The sequence below is a fragment of the Pinus tabuliformis genome, chromosome J (genome assembly GCF_031772625.1).
Source record: "Pinus tabuliformis cultivar Carrire ecotype Pingquan chromosome J, CPIR1, whole genome shotgun sequence".
Taxonomy (NCBI): Eukaryota; Viridiplantae; Streptophyta; class Pinopsida; order Pinales; family Pinaceae; genus Pinus; species Pinus tabuliformis.
The window spans coordinates 1,069,592,713-1,069,609,417 of NC_142295.1; the positions used below are offsets into that span (position 1 = coordinate 1,069,592,713).

The following is a 16,705-nucleotide window of genomic DNA, read 5'->3' on the forward strand; positions in this document are numbered from 1 at the left end:
TTGAGGTCTCTCGTTATAGCTTTCGGTGCACTATTGGGAAATCCTTGTCAAGGTTAGAATGCTAGGAAACATACCATGGTGGGCCTATATATAGGCATGTATGTTGAAAAGGTGGAGAATTCCCAAATCATGTATAATGAGAAAGCTATGAATGGTTGGGTTCGAAATTTGTGAGGGACCTAGTCCACGTGGAAGGTGTGACATAGGATGACATCACCTTGACGCTTAGGACTATTGATGCCACCTCAGACCCTATTTTCTGAAGGTGGTGAGTAAAGCACATGGTATAACCAGCTAGGTTCTAAGTCCCATGGTGATCCGACAAGTTGGGCCCATATAATAAGGTCCTGTGTTGCACAATGTTACAATTCCATGTATAAGCCAAAAAGGGGTACTAAGGTTTTATCCTAAAGCATATAATGCCACGTAATCCTGGGAGGTTGTCCCCAGTGGTTCTAATGAGGGACAAGGTGGAGGCTCACCAAGGTACTATGAAACAAGGAGATGTGGTCAAAGAGGCTCCAAACCCGCACACACTCAACATAAATGTATATTATACATATACACATTTTCATGGTTGGACTATTTAGACCATAAGAATTGTGATTAGTTCAAGATGTGGTATGAGTAGGTCGACAACTGCCACATGGTATGGCATGGCTTGTAATTGATATCCATGTGGACACCATGTGGGTGCCATGTGGCAGACCTAATGGTGTGGCATAGTCAATTGGTCAAGAATTTAATCGGCCATATATTTTGATCCAAGAGATACATTGGAACCAAATATATAGTGTCGAAGGTATTGATATAACAAACCCAACGAAGTCATCTATTTCTTGTTTTGATAAAGTAAAAAAAATGTCGAAAAATTTAGACCCCATTTCCATAATGCGATAATGGGAGTCAAATATTCATAATAGCTACCTCCTTCTACTTTTAGTTGGGGCTAAGGATAGTAGGGAGTAGGTTACAAGGTGGTATTAGAGCTTCTAGGTTCCATACTTGGATTGGATGGGTTCTAGCGTTCAATACTGGACCTTTAAAGATCTAGTAAGGCCTTAAGGCCTCGTGATAAGCAATGGTAGCCTAATGGTTGTTATGGATTGATTGTGTGTATGGTTTTGTGTGTATTTGTATGCATGTAGCATGACATTAACAATGTATATGATTTTATTGATACTAATGCACTAATTGGGGTGTAATGTTGCAGCTAGCTTGACACCAACAAATTTCCAACAATAAGCCAAGGTGACAATGTTTATTATGTATCTGAATTTTATTAGAATCTAATGGCTATTCATGTGTATGAAAACACATAAAAGACACTAAGGCCCAAATATATGAAAGTTAAAGAGCACAAGAATAACAAAGGATGGAACAATATAGAACCAATAGACGAAGGAATGAATAGTAGGATGATGTAGAATAGCTTTGACCAATCACAACATGGATATGAAGAAATAAGGAAAATTAAGAGGAAATATCAGTTGGGAAATGAGGAGGGGTGGACTCTCCTGATTGGATGGACATGTTGAGAAAATTGACAAAAAATATGGAGTTGCAAGGCTGAAAATGAAACGCTTGTTAGAGCACAAGAGAAACAAGTAAAATTCAATGCAGTCAATAATACAAGGCTTATTAGAGTTGCAAAGGAACAGGTAGCATGAGTTTGATATTGGCCATAGGGACATGAAAAGTCCTTTGGGACAAGAATAAAGAACCACTGGGGCAATTGAGTGTAGATCTAGAAATAGTCACAGGTTGTCAAGTGAAGACACCATGAAATGAGGCACTCTATTAAGTACACCTAATAAGTCAAGCACCCATGAGAAACAACATGAGGACACTCATAGAAGGCCACATCACAAGATCACCATTGTCATCACCATGAGGAAATAAGGGAAATAGAGCATGTGCGAAAGGAGTTTAAGAAGGCTAAGCCTATTACCTTTGTTGGTGAAATTAGGAAAGCATAGGATGTTGAGGCATGACTGCTAGGTATGAAGAAGTTCTTCCAAATTCATGATTATTCAGAGAACACAAAAGTGAAGGTAGCCACGTTCAACCTAAAAAGCAAGGAAAACATATGGTGGGAAGATCTAAAAATTGTAAATATCATATGGGAAGAAGCTATGTCTTGGAAGGAGATTTGTGGAGTATTTTAGGAATAAGTATTTGTCTAAGAGATACTTCTACATTAAGGCTAAGGAGTTATATGAGAACAGATTGGGTCAAATGATAGACAATGAATACACCACCAAATTCTTAGAGCTACTAAGGTATGTTCCCTACTACAAGGAAGAAAATTAAAATATACAGAGGTATGTCAATGGACTGCTACAATCCTTCAAGGATAGAATTGAATTTGATGAGCCCAAGACACTGGAGGATGCAATTAAAAAGTGGAAGCACTGCTATGAGTAGTCTAGGCATAGGCCTGAGCATAAATATCACTGTAAATTCAAGGGAAATGCCAAGTTTAAAGGAAAAAGGTAAAAGACAACCAAGGTAGTGAGTGCGATCCCTGTTAACCAAGAAAATCAGTTGAGGTCGAATGTTGTCAAAAGAGGTAGTTATACTCAAGAAGAAGCTAAAAGTTATGAGAAGGGTCCACATAAATGTTAAAATTATGGAGGAAATCACTTGAGGAAATATTTCCCACAGCACTAGCATGTTGCCCCGAGAATTTACAATGCACAGGAAGCAGAGACAGTGAAGGACATGGCTCAAAATATACCCAAAATTTATGCATAAATGGACAATGATCAAGCTTATCACCAGGAAACAATTGTAGAAATGGAAGGTATGCTCTATGACCAAAAATATTTAGTTTTGATTGACTCTAGTTCCAATTTTAGCAATATCATTCCCACTATTGTTGAGTGGTGTTGACTAATGAAATAAGCACACGATGAGTCTTATCTAGTCCAACTAGCCATAGGGAAAAAAATGAGAGTTGAACACTAGGTGAGGGCTTGCCCACTCGAATTAAATGGGATGCCAATTGTTGTAAACCTCAACATGCTACCATTCAGAGTGTATAGCATACTTCTAGGTATGGATTAGTTGTAGCTACATCAAACCAAGCTAGATTGTTTTTGAGAAGACAATTGAATGCCTGGATGAAGTTGGATAGAATAGAGTGTTGCATGGAAAGCTGAAACCCACTTTAGTGAGATTAATTTAAGCTATGCAAGCTAAGAAAAGTTGTAAAAAAGGATGTCTTATATTTTTCGTGAAAATATCTAGTAGCGCTAAAGCTAATTGTACTGTTGGGAATGATGACAATGATGTTTTAAGGAAATACATTGTTTTAAAATAGTTTTTAGATGTTTTTCCAAAAGAGATACCTAGGTTACCTCCTCATAGAGAAGTGGATTAATATTGTGAGTAGCTCCAACATCAAAAGCTCCATATAGAATGAGCACTCTAGAGTTAGTTGAGATGAAGCTACAACTCAAGGAGATGTTGGAAAAGAGCTACATAAGGCCAAGTGTTTCCCCTCATGAGCACTAGTTCTATTCATGAAGAAAAATGATGGCACACTCCAGTTGGGTGTTGATTTCAGGAAATTGAATAAGGTAACCATCAATAATAGATACCCATTTCCATGAATTGATGATTTATTTGGTCAGTTGAGAGGAGCAACAATCTTCTCCAAGATTGATTTGAGACCAGACTATCATCGGGTGCACATAAAGGATGATGATGTCCACAAACCACCTTTAGATCAAGTTATGGGCATTGCAAATTCTTGGTAGTTCCCTTTGGGCTTACTGATGCCCCTGAAATTTTATGTGCCTTATGAACAATGTGTTATGCCCTTACTTAGATAAGTTTTTGATAGTTTTCGTTGATGACATTTTGATCTATTAAAATATCAAAGAGGAGTATGAAGAGCATTTGGACACAATACTACAATTGCTAAGAGAGTATAAGCTTTATGAAAATATTAAGAAAAGTGATTTCATTCCATCACAGATCCATTATTTGGGGCACATTGTCTCAAAATAAGGAGTAGCAAATGATCTAGAGAAGGTTAAGGCCATCATGGAATGGCCAAAACCCAAGAATGTGGGAGAAGTTAGATCCTTTGTGGGCTTAGTGAGCTATTATAGGAGGTTAATTATGAACTTATCTAATATTGGCCACCCAACTACTGCATTGCAAAGAAACGGGAAGAGATTCAAATTGACAACTGATTGTGCTACAAGCTTTGAGCAACTGATGAAGTTGTTAACCAATGCACCAGTTCTAAAAATAAAATTCTAAGAAGGATTTCATTATATGCACAAATGCCTATAAAGAGGGACTTGGTGGAGTCTTGATGCAGGAAGGCCAAGTGTTCTATGGTGAATCTCAAAAATTAAATGAACATGAGAAAAACTATGTAACTCATGATTTGGAATAACTACCATTCTCCATTCGTTAAATATGTGGAGGCACTACCTCCTCGATAGAAAACTTAACCTTATGACTGATCATGGGGGGATGAATTATTTGTTTGATCAACCTAAATTAAACACGAGGAAAGCTAAGACAAGCTAGATGGTTGTCTATACTCATCAACTTTGACTTTGAAATAAAATATATAAAAGGAAAGGAGAATAAAGTAGTTGGTGCACTTAACATAAGGGTGAAATTAAACCATTTAGAAACAATGATTTCCTATGGAACTAATTTTGAAGAAATGATTACAAATTTTGGGAAACAAGACAAAAAATATCATCAGCTGAAAGAGAAACTACAACAAGTATGTGAAGTTGAGCAGGATAATGAATACAATGTTACTAGTGATGGGATGATTATATTTAAAAACTAAATATATGTTACAAATAAGAATGACTTGAAGAAACTCATATTAAAATAGTTTCATGTAAAGCCATAATCCAATCACACAGGTTATCAAAGACGCTAACAACCATTAAGAAATTATATTTTTTGCTTGATCTAAATGGGAGATTTCATCTTCAAGTGCATAGAGTGCCAACAAGTAAAGGATGAGTGAAAGAACCCAACTGGTTTATCACAACCTATTCCTATTATGGAATGGAAGTGGGAAGTAATTTATATGGATTTTATTACAAGGTTTCCAATGTCTTCTAAGTAGCATGATTCAAGAATGGCAGTGGCAACAAGTTGAGCAAGGTGGCTCAAATTTTCATTTGGGAAATAGTGTGGTTGCACAGAGTTACCAAGAAGATTATCTCATATAGAGATGCCAAGTTCACTTCAAAGTTTTGGAGAGAACCATTTGCAGGATTAGGAACTGAGATTGAATTTAGCACAACATATCATCTTGAGACATATGGGAATATAAAAAGAACTAACAAAATTCTTGAGGAGATGTTAAGGATGTATGTAATTCTGCAGCCAAATAAGTGGGAAGAATATCTTCCTCTTGAAAAGTTTGCATACAATAACGAGAATCAAGAATCGTTGAAAATAAGCCCATTTGAATCCCTTTATGGTAGGAGTTGTAACACCCCTATTAGATGGAGTGATCTAGTGAATAGGGTCTTTATTGGGCTTGATATGTTGAAGGACATGGAACACGAAATATAAGTTATTAAGCAAAACTTAAAGGTGGCCTAGGACAGGAAAAATAACTATGCAAACCAACATAACATTCACAAGGAGTTCCAAGTTGGGGAACAGGTCTTTATACGAGTTAGACCCAAGAAAATCTCCTTGAAATTCGGGTCATGTGCCAATTTGGCACCATGGTTTTGTGGGCCATTTGAAGTGCTTGAAAGGATAGGGCTAGTGGTCTACAGGATGGCCTTGCCTCCATCCATAATATTTCAATATGTCTTTCATGTTTCATTGCTTAAAAGATATGTAGACAATGCTAATCATGTAATTGATTGGTCTATGTTACAAGTATAGCCAGAGGGAGAGTTCGAACCAAAACCTCTATGCATCTTGGATTAGGGGCAGCTTACATTCCAAAATTAAGCAATAGAGAAAGTTAAATTGTAGTGGAGGCACTTTTTGCCTGAGGAATCCATGTGGGAAATGGCTGACCAAATGTAGGAAACATACTCTTTCTTATTTTCTGAGTAAAGAATATGTATATACAATGTAAATGTTGTGCAGAGTTGTGTATATAAAGCTCCATATCAATAATACATGGTTTAAAGAATGCTTTCTTTATAGATTATTATTGAACATTAAGGATGGTTTTCCCCATAAGGGAGAGGGGACTTTGACATCCCCTAGTTAATATTTCTAGCATTGTAAATAATTGTAATTATTTAAAAGGCTAAGAGAAGGGACACAACTTCTAGATTTCTTAAGGAAGGAGATTCCCTGAGGAAGGGGTTATTTTAATTACCAGTCTTGGTTGGCTGAGGGTTTTAAATGGGTTGACTGAGCAATAAATTTATCTGAAAATAAGAGGATATTCCCAGGTGTCCTTTCGCTCCAACAACAAGCAAGAAGAGGACAAAAAGGATTAAAACTAAGCATGTGTTTCACTATCTAGGATTTGAATGGCATGGAGCTGGAAAAAAAGAGACAGTTAGTTATTTGGGGCATTCCCACACAATCACACATAGGCATACACATATGCAACAAAGAAAGGGGAAGAGACTCTCTCATTCACTTACACAGGGTGTGGAAGAGAACACATGGAGGAGAGCATTGTAGAAAATTCCTCTAAGGGGGTGGAGGGGGGAGTGCAGGAAAGGAAACGATAAGAGTTTGCAACAATTAAGCTCTGGAGAGATTAAATCAGATAAATAACCCTCATCGAGGCTTTTTGGGTGAAAGTATTATAGAGAGTAGTGGCTTAACTTAAGGTTGAATAACCCACTAGAAGCTTGTGATTTGATGAACCTATTGGACTGGGAGAGAAACGCAAGTGCTTATGGGGCTGATGAACCACCATGAGTTTCCTTGGGGCTAAATCTCTAGTGCTTGACTCACTGATGAACCACTTGGAGAGATGATCTCTTTACCCATCAATATCTTATCCACTAATGAACCTTCCTTTGATGTTGATTCTCTTATCCTGAAGATGAGTTAAAACTATACGCATTGTGATATCCTCACATGAATGTCATCATGTCTGTAAAATCTAGGGAAGCTAAGTCAAGGCTTGTGTAGCTGGTGGATGAAGGTAGTGTAGCCTTGTGGCATCCTATTTAGCTGAAGTTCCTCTTGAAAGCACTCCACCTCAGGCACTAGAATATGGCTAAAGGTGACAACTACAAGTAATAACGATTTTAGCTTGATTATGGTTTGGTGGAGATTTAGAGTCCCACTTTTAGTTTCCAGATCTCTTATAAGATAATTAAACTCTTATATTTTGTGCTTGTGTTTATTATCATGTCTCCTTTTATTGAATTGCAATAGTGTTCTCTCAATGTAGAGTGGTGTTGTTTCTTGTATGAATAAGGATTGTGAATTCCTGCATGGAAATGATCCTAAATGTTTCCCTTCTAAAATGGTTTATTTCTGTAATCATCATGAGTATGTGGAATGGTCCATATGACCTATGTGTGAAGAGGTAGATAACCTCTGTAATTAATTAATTGACTGTATGAAATGATGAGGTCGGTGGGCCTTGGTTTATAAATTTCAAACTCAAGAGAATTAGCATGCATGTGTGTGTATCTCTCTCTCTCTCTCTCTCTCTCTCTATATATATATATATATATATATATATATATATTCTAAGGGAAGAGTTCCTTAAAACCACCAAGTTCAAGCTTTGTGTATATAGATTGAGCAGGAGCTGAGCCTTAGTGCTCTTACAACCCAGGCAGTATGCCACAAATAATTGAAATTTTTCATATGCCATAGGATGAAGATTATGGCTTGAAGGAGAAAATAGGTTTTGACCTCATAAACCAAGTGTTTATGTGCAATAACCAGGTGCGTAAGCAAGAGACCTCGAAGGTTCTACCTTGGAGGTTTCAGTGAAAGGCTGGGCAATCCCCATCGGGGTTAAAATGTCAATCAACATGGCATGGTGGGCCTCTATGTGGGTGTGTAAATTAACAAGGTGGAAAACCCCCAAATCATGTATAATGAGAAATCCACGAATGATCGGGGGTTCTAATATTGCGAGGGACCCCGTCCATGTGAAAGGTGTGACATAGGATGATGTCATATTGATGCTTAGGACTAGTATGCCACCTTGGACCTATTTCTTGGATATGGAAAGTACAGCTCACAGTAGAATCCACTAGGTTCTAAGTCCCAGGGTGACCCAGTGAGTGGGGCTCGTATAGTGGGGTCGTGTGTTACGTAACATCACGATTCCATGTCTAAGTTAAAAAGGGGTGACGAGGTTTTATCATGAAGCATATAACCTCACGTAATCCTGAGAGGTTGTCCCTTATGGTATCAATGGGAGATAAGGCTGAGACTCACCGTTGTACTGTCCAGTAGGGTAACATGGCCATAGAGGGCCCACAACTACACACACCCATTGTAAATGTATATTATACATATACAAATTGTCATGGTTGGTCCATGTGGACCATAAGAATTGTGATTAATTCGAGATTCGGAATGAGCTGGTTGATAACTACCACATGGTATTACGTGCCTTGTAATTGATGGCATGGCATTGTTAATTGGCCAATACTTTAATTGGCCATATATTTTGATTCGAGAGCCAAATTCAAACAAAATTTATATCATTGGAAAGGTCTTGACGAGATGAATGCAACGATGCCATTTGTTTCTCGTTTTGAGAAATTCGAAATGGTGAAAAAAAATTAAACCTTAATTCTATAGCATGATAATAAGAGTTAGGTCTTCATAGTAACTACCTCCTTCTACCCTTAGTCAGGGCTAGTGATAGTATGGGGTATGTTACAAGTGCCGCTAATAGGTGAAGAGAAGATATCTTTGTATGCTTTTAAAATATTTTCCGCCTGGTTCTATTGTATAGAGAGGCCCCATGTTAACGTTGTGATGGTTGCAATGGCCTTACTTTCACCTTCTAATGCACCATGAAGAGGAAAAGCTTTGTAGTGTGAGAGATTACCTTTCGACATTGTTTTATTGAAGGAAATGAATTTTCATTAGTTGGAACAATCTCTAGTACGATGTAGAGTTGAACCCCTAGAGTAACAATGACACTACAAGGAAATAGTTGATAAGAAACATACCTTTTCCATATATAAGGTTGTCCTAAAATAAAACTCAAAGTTTGAGTAGGGAAACATCAGACAATACCTCTTCATTAAAGGGTTTGATTTTCTAAGACAAGTAGCATTACTAACTAATGAAAATGTCTCATTCATGGCTCAAATAACCAATGGTGTATGGTTGGGGGTGTGGCACTATTGGAAACTTCAATCTCCTTATGAACTTAACTGAGATCAGGTTCTTTTGGATCCTGCTATCAATAATGAAATGCAGTGGGGTCCCCTTAACTTGCATCTATGAATGGAATAGATGCTCACTCTTATTAATATCCTTTGACTCTTTTGGTTGGATCTTTGTGGTCATGATGGTAGTGCCTAGTTCTGCATTGATGATCTACTTTATTTTATCCTATTATGAATTAGAATTTGAACTAGAGTTTGTTTATTTTTCTTTAATTTCAACCAAAAATGATATATTTGAGCAACATTCATTAGTTTTATGCTAGGTATTTTTTTGAATTCATAACACTTTCTAGTATCCTTCTTCAACTTCCCCTTACCCTTATTTTCTTATGACTTAGGCTAGTTGTCATGAGGTTCTCTCTCCTTGCTTTGTCCCTTATTTTGCAAGTTAGGGCTGCCTTTTCTAGGATTTGTTTATGGAAGATTTGTAGGGCCAAACTCCTACTTATCCATTTGCTTTAGTTTCTACTCAATTTTGGCAAGATATCCATAAGTGTCTCCAAATGAGGAGATTCCAAGGAAATCCATATTTTTTTAGATGTTCCTATGTAGGCCACTACAATAATTTAGCACCAAACGTTGCTTAGAGTCTCTGAAATTATGTTTTTAGTGAAAGGTATGGAATATAATATATTGGCATACTTAATGACTATTTGGTATTTGTCTTACCATATAGTTGTCCTTCTCATGAACTAGTCATTATAGTTACCTACAAAGCATATTTCCTCCTTAAGGGAATCAACAAAAGTGACTCAAATAGGTCCTTCCTTGAACGATCACATATTTTTCCTCATTGTATCTTTCCTAATAACCTTACCAACAATATTTGACACGGGGAAGGGTTTTCAGAAGTGCAAAAGTGATATCCCACTAAACAATTTATCCAAATCATTTGCATATATTTAGCCTTCAAACAATGGGATATCAAATTAAAATTATGTCTTGAAGGGTATCATACCTTTGAAATTTCTACTTATTGGAGGTTCCTCAGTTGCTATTGGCAATTGTTGAAGGAACTACGAAAAATTGTCCACTGTCTCATTGCTTTATTGTCTTAGTGCTTCCTTAAGCTACAACTTGATAGGACCTCCTATTCACATCATATATCACTTTTCCTCCATGTGAAATTTCTTGGGTTAGTGAGAGTGATCATTCCCAAGTGAAATTAGCTAGAGAGCCAACTCTCTATACCCTAACCTCATTAAGGACATGCACTAAGAAACAACAAGGAGAATATTGCTCTGATACCACTAATATTCATTATAAAAGGAATGAAATTAAAGTTAGGGGAAGGAAATGAAACACACATGTAGATAAATGTAGTAGAGAGCATAGTAATATATTGAAAATCCAACTTCTATTAATAATAAAATAAAAAAATATTGTAGAATGCAAACTAGCTAGAATGGTGGTAGCTATCTATCAAGCGAGAGAGATGGCATCAACACACATTCACAAAATCATGTTACAAGAGGATAAAAGAATGACCTTTTAACATAAAGAAAGAACCCTAAATGTCTAAAACTCTAAACCTAAAAGATGAAGCACTAAGAGGTTGGCAAACTTCAAGGTGGTTAGTTGGTGCATCAACTTCTTAGGGGCACAACTTTTGCATACAATGTTCATTTGGTGTGCAAAACAATTTGTTGGAAAGAACTGTCCTAGTATTACAACTTTTGGATAGGTCCTAGTCGTACCATGGAAACCCCCTACCCCCTGAATGGCCATAAAACAACATTTAGGGCATCAAAATGGCCTTGTAAGTTTAGGACCCGAAAAACCATAGAAAAATTTCTAAGAATATAGAGAACCAATGAGTTAGTTGAAGAGGTGGGTGGCTACCAATATCCACTTGGATCACCCATGGAGGTACCTTAGGTTAAGGCACTGCCATGAAATACATAAATTACTTTCCAAGTCTAAAAAATAATCATAATACCCCCAATAAGCAAAGAGACATCAAACTTAGAAGAGGGTTGGTTTGCTTCAGGAGTGCAACATTTTGATTCAAATGCATGGAGGCTTCATTAGAGTGCAAGCAAGGTTCCTTGTCAACTCCCCTTTTGATCCCTAGAAAGAGCAGGTTTGACAATGTTTCTACAAGTGAAATAAATCCATATTTAGGTGGATGACTTTCCTTTTTGATCTAGTTAGTCTATAAAGGATACTTTTAAATTTTCTTTTCATCATAAAGTTCCTTTAAGTGAGTTCCATGTCATATTAGTGAGGTGAAAATTCACTTAAGTGTGATCCACATCATCAAATCAGATTGAAAATACCCCCACCACTACCATAGAAGCTGACATGTGTGGGTCAACCTTCTATAGTAATGAAAATTGGCTCAAATAAATTAAAAATAGGGTAGTTCTCTAGTATCTATAAGGGGTGTCCAAGTGGATGCTACTAGCCCACATGTGACTCAAAGAATATGATATGCCTAAAAAACTATGAGACCACCTTGGGGAGCATGAAAATGAATGAACATGAGTAAAATCACCTCCAAGGGATCATGGCCAAAGTGTGGAAAATACATAAGAATAGAGAGGGTCAATGTGGGGAAAATAGGTGTGCTAAACCATGGGTGTGACAACCCTTACAAAGCTCAATCACATTTTACATTGCATAAAGTAAGTAACTAGGGCTCCCATAAATCTTGTGTCCTAGCAGATCCATCCCAAAATGCTTGAATATCCACCTAGGACATAAATTCCCAACATGATGGGAGTTACCACCACTAATGGATAGTCGAATGGAACAACAAAACCAAGCACCTTGAGAATGGGGACTAAAAGAACTTGCCATGAGAATCCACCATATGGGACCTAGGCTATCACTAGCCTGAACACTTGTACATCAAGTCATCCCACAAGGCCACATATGTAGAAATCATCATACTTTAGGCTCATCAACACGGTCACATCTCGTGAAAAAAGGCACATAATAGTGGATTTCAAGTGTAATATAGTGCATGATGAGACATACTTGATAATTCCATCCTCTCATACTAAGCTTAATCCTCTTTCTTTCATTCTAAAGTAGGTCATCTTCCTTGTTGAACATTTCAATACCCTTCATTGGGTTTGCTGAGTAGTCCAACTACTCCTCACTTAACCATCAGTATTAAAAAAACCCTAATACTCCATGAAAGTTACCCTTTTTCTATCCTTCCAAAATAACCCTAATACCCATAAAAGTTACCATTTTTCTATCCTTCCAAAATCTTCCCTGCATTCTTTTTAATTGCTTAATTTACTTAATTATCAAATCAAGAGAAACTTATATTTATTATCATATTTCATTTTTATTTTACCTTTATGATTTTAAATCAATTTTTTTGGTTAAGATTACAATGGATTTTGAAGCGGTAACCTCAATATTAAAATGTATCTTAAAATTTTAAAAACATTAAAAACTTGAAATACTTATATGTAACTGTGTAGAAATTACTTTTATTATACACTTCCGTAAATGGTTTGAAAATAATTATATTCTGCGATTGCATAAATGGTTAGGTTTAGAATTTCACTTTCCACTTACTAATTAAATTTTATGTTTTATGGGCCAGTTTGGAAACATGGTATTTCCAAATATTGGTCTTATTGGCAGGGCTCTTAAAAAATGCAGAAATCGCATTAGACTCGTTATCTATATGGTATATGTTATTCTTATTTGACCCTTTTTTATTTATTAACAAGAATAGTAAAAAGTATTTGCTGAATTGTTATAAACTATATACAAATTTGACTGAATGTGCCTTCTCATTTTTATTGATATGTTATGTTGTTTGCAGTACGACAATTTTAGGGTGGGTCTTCATGGTTTCCGTTGGCTTCAATGCAGCAGCCAGGTCAGTTATCTCTTATGAATCTTGAATACATAGAAAGTCCTACTTAATCTTCCCTCAAATCTTTACAATAATTTTAGTTATCTTTTAACTTGATATTATTAATTAAATCAAAGATCTAGTATGAAATGAATGGGAGAGAATATGTACAATCACATTATTTTTATTGAGCTTGATAATTACTCTAAAATGGATGGGAGAGAATATGCACAATCAAATTATTTTTATTGAGTTTGATAATTACTCTAAAGATGAAAACATTATGTTAAACATTATGTTAAGTTATCTTTTTACTTGATGTTATTAATTAAATCAAATATCTAGTATGAAATGAATAGAAGAGAATATGTGCAATGAAATTAAAATTATTGAATTGGATAATTAGTTCAAAGATGAAAACACCATTTTATTAGGACTTAATGACAATTATTTATTGAGCAAAATTGAACATTAAATCTAAATTGTAAAGCAGCGAATGTTGATGTTCAATGTCTTATGCTTGTAATATGAAGATTATATTTTAAAGCACAAGAAAAGGTATGAGATCTAGTCTGTAGCTCTTGGAAATTTCCAGGTGTAAGTTTGAGGTGCAAGTAGTTGGGTGGTCCTAGGTGCAAGTGGTATTAGAGTCGAGTTCAAGGAAATTTATGTCTCCAATGGTAAAGTCTCTGAGTTTATAATATGTAATAGCTTATTTCTATCATGCAATGCTTTTTGCAATTCTTTGTCAATCTTGTTATTCCTTCATGCAATTTCATTTGCTAGTAAATACTATGAAAAGTAATTGATAGTGGGATGTGAAGCATGAGTTATGGTCTTTGAAGCTGAGGATTGACGTGTTACGATGTTAAAGGCGATTCCCTAGTCTTATCTTCGATCCTATCCACTTTTCATCAAGTTACTAGTCTGGATCCTTCCATGGACACAATAAACTTTACTGAAATTTCTTTGAATGGTATTCTAGTGACGTCTATATTAGAACATCATGCTTCTTCATTAGCTTCAACAAATAGTAGTAGAAGTTTAATATCTATGAATGAAAATTATTTTATTGAACATTGGGAAACAACCCCCACACCCCCATGCCCCCCCACCCCCCAACATAGATGTTTACAAGCTAACTTGGTGGAATTATGTTTCTCATCCCTTTAATAAAATACATTATGTAGACATTTCTTTCTCCCCATTAGAATACCATGCAAATATCAATCTCCTTGACTAAGATATAATATATTGGGAAAAAACAAAAAAATACCAATATGCCCATATAGGAGCCATCAAGTTCAGTCTCAGCTTGCTTGTAAGACCATATTTATCATTATTCTCCTTATTCTGCAGAATTGACACCATCCATAATAATTTTTTTGATTCTTTAGTCAGAGGATTTTCACCCCTCTTCATGATGGCTTGAACTTTGCTACAATATTTTCGAAGTATTATGTTTCTTTAGATGACCCATACATATATGATCTACTAAAAGCCTATATTCTACTTACTAGTTTTGACATGTCTATAAAGTCTTGCATTATCTAGCTAAAATCTATGGTGATTGTTCATTTTGTAAATGGTACACTCCCACCTTTAAAGAAGACACTACAAACCACATCATGAATGCATGGTATAGATAAAGATAAGTCTAAGCAATCCCAACCACTCACCTTTGACTGGACCAGAATTTCATATCCAACTACATGGGAAGACAAATAATCCAATCTTAAACACCAAATGCTCACCCATGTGTCTAAGAAAAAAACACCAATTCCATTATCTGTAATAATTAGATCTCTATCTCTACAACTTCTTGAACTATATCCATTTTCCTAGGAAATGGCCCATACCTATCAATAATCATTTTCTAGCATAGAGCATGGATTAAACATACATATAGAGAGGTATATGGAATGCCCAACATGTCAAGAGAAGATAAAAAATATCAAAGGATTCAAATCCATGAAAACCTCTAACCCCTCTATTTAGTTGTGCATTATTTCTCATCCTAAGGAAGGGCTAGGGAATATAAAAAAGGTTCATGGTGCAGAGGAGTCATACATCCTTAGATGAAACCTACCTATAGTTCCCTTTAGGTAGTTTTCAAAAGATATGAAAACCAAGAAGGGATATTTTCTATTTAGGTCCTCTCCAATATCTAAGATAGTATTAGATGAATGCAAGCTTTTGGATTTATCAAATCTGCAAACTATGCTAACTAGTCAAAATATATATGACTTGCACAAAGACTTGCTAAAAATAAAAGAAACAACATAATCATAGAAAGAAGAGATAAAAGATTTGGAAAATAGGGTGGATATTTTGTCACATGCATTAACAAACACTACAACATTGAGAAACTCGAATAAAGTAAATGTAAGGTTAAATCATCTAGATGCATTTCTTATTAGACTGGATGAAGTAAAAAAATATCTAGAAAAATAAAAAGAAGTCCTTCGATTGAGCATAAGGATATTTTTAGAGATAGTTAAGCATAATCTAAGCATAAAAGGAATAAATCTATAAACATGTTTCAGACCCAAGAAGAGAAATTTGAATGGGATTTTGGAGAGAGTGAAGATGTTTTCCAGAGAAAATAAAATGAGGTGTCTAATATGAAAAAGTGGCAACATCCATTAAAGCCATAATATGAGCAAAGATATCTTCAGATGATGGCAACACAAAATGATCCTAAATATATTCCTTTTGATACCCCAATGCCTTCTATTTCATAGAATACAAGTTTTACATCCATAGGAATAAATGCGACCAACAAAGTAACCTCTATAATGCTCGATCATCCAATAGTTAATTTGGTATGCTAGTTAATAGAAGAAGACATGTTTTCCCTCCATATGCTCATAAATTAGGTAACTGTAGAAAAGGCAGAATATGTTACACTCACACCAAGATATATTATGATCCAATTAATTAATGGATTTATGGGGATAATAACAGAATGGTGGATTCAACTCCCATAAAGAGCTAAAGGTGACATAGTAAATGATTCAAAGGAAAATGAAGATCGTATTCAAGCTATGTATACTTAGTTTCATGGGATATAATATGAAACAGTGTTATGCAACCAACTCACAAGTGAAAGAAAAGATAGATCAACAGATTAAAAGTTATCATCTTTGAGGGGGAAACCTCCTTTACGATACATAAATGAATAATTCGTGGATGATACAAATGATAAGACCTCCTTGGTATATATAAGAGTCTAAGGGGACAAAATATAATCAGAGCCTACATAAAAATAATAATGTAAGGGCACAACAATAAAAATAGTGGGCTTCTATGGGGCACAACAATAACAACATGGGGGATACATGGGCTCAACAATAAAAATAGTGGGCTTCTATGGGGCACAAAAATAACAACATGGGGATACATGGGCACAACAATAACAATACAAAACTACACTAACAATAAAAATAAGGGGGATACTCTAGTATTATAGGGACCTAACATGCCCCTATCCTTCAAAAAAGTGTTTTCCTCAAGGCTTGAGTAGTTC

The 16,705-nt window shown here is 35.7% G+C and overlaps 1 protein-coding gene across 2 annotated transcripts in view; it reads left to right on the forward strand.

Annotated features, from left to right (window-relative positions):
• The window catches only part of LOC149230650 (protein DETOXIFICATION 40-like), a 186,060-nt gene that overhangs the window by 124,193 nt on the left and 45,162 nt on the right, over positions 1–16,705 (forward strand). For both annotated transcript variants that reach the window (XM_089379032.1, XM_089379031.1), the window contains exons 3-4: positions 12,919–13,005; positions 13,144–13,200. In XM_089379032.1, coding sequence (XP_089235158.1) covers positions 12,919–13,005; positions 13,144–13,200 — 144 coding nt within the window. The remainder of the gene's footprint in view (positions 1–12,918; positions 13,006–13,143; positions 13,201–16,705) is intronic.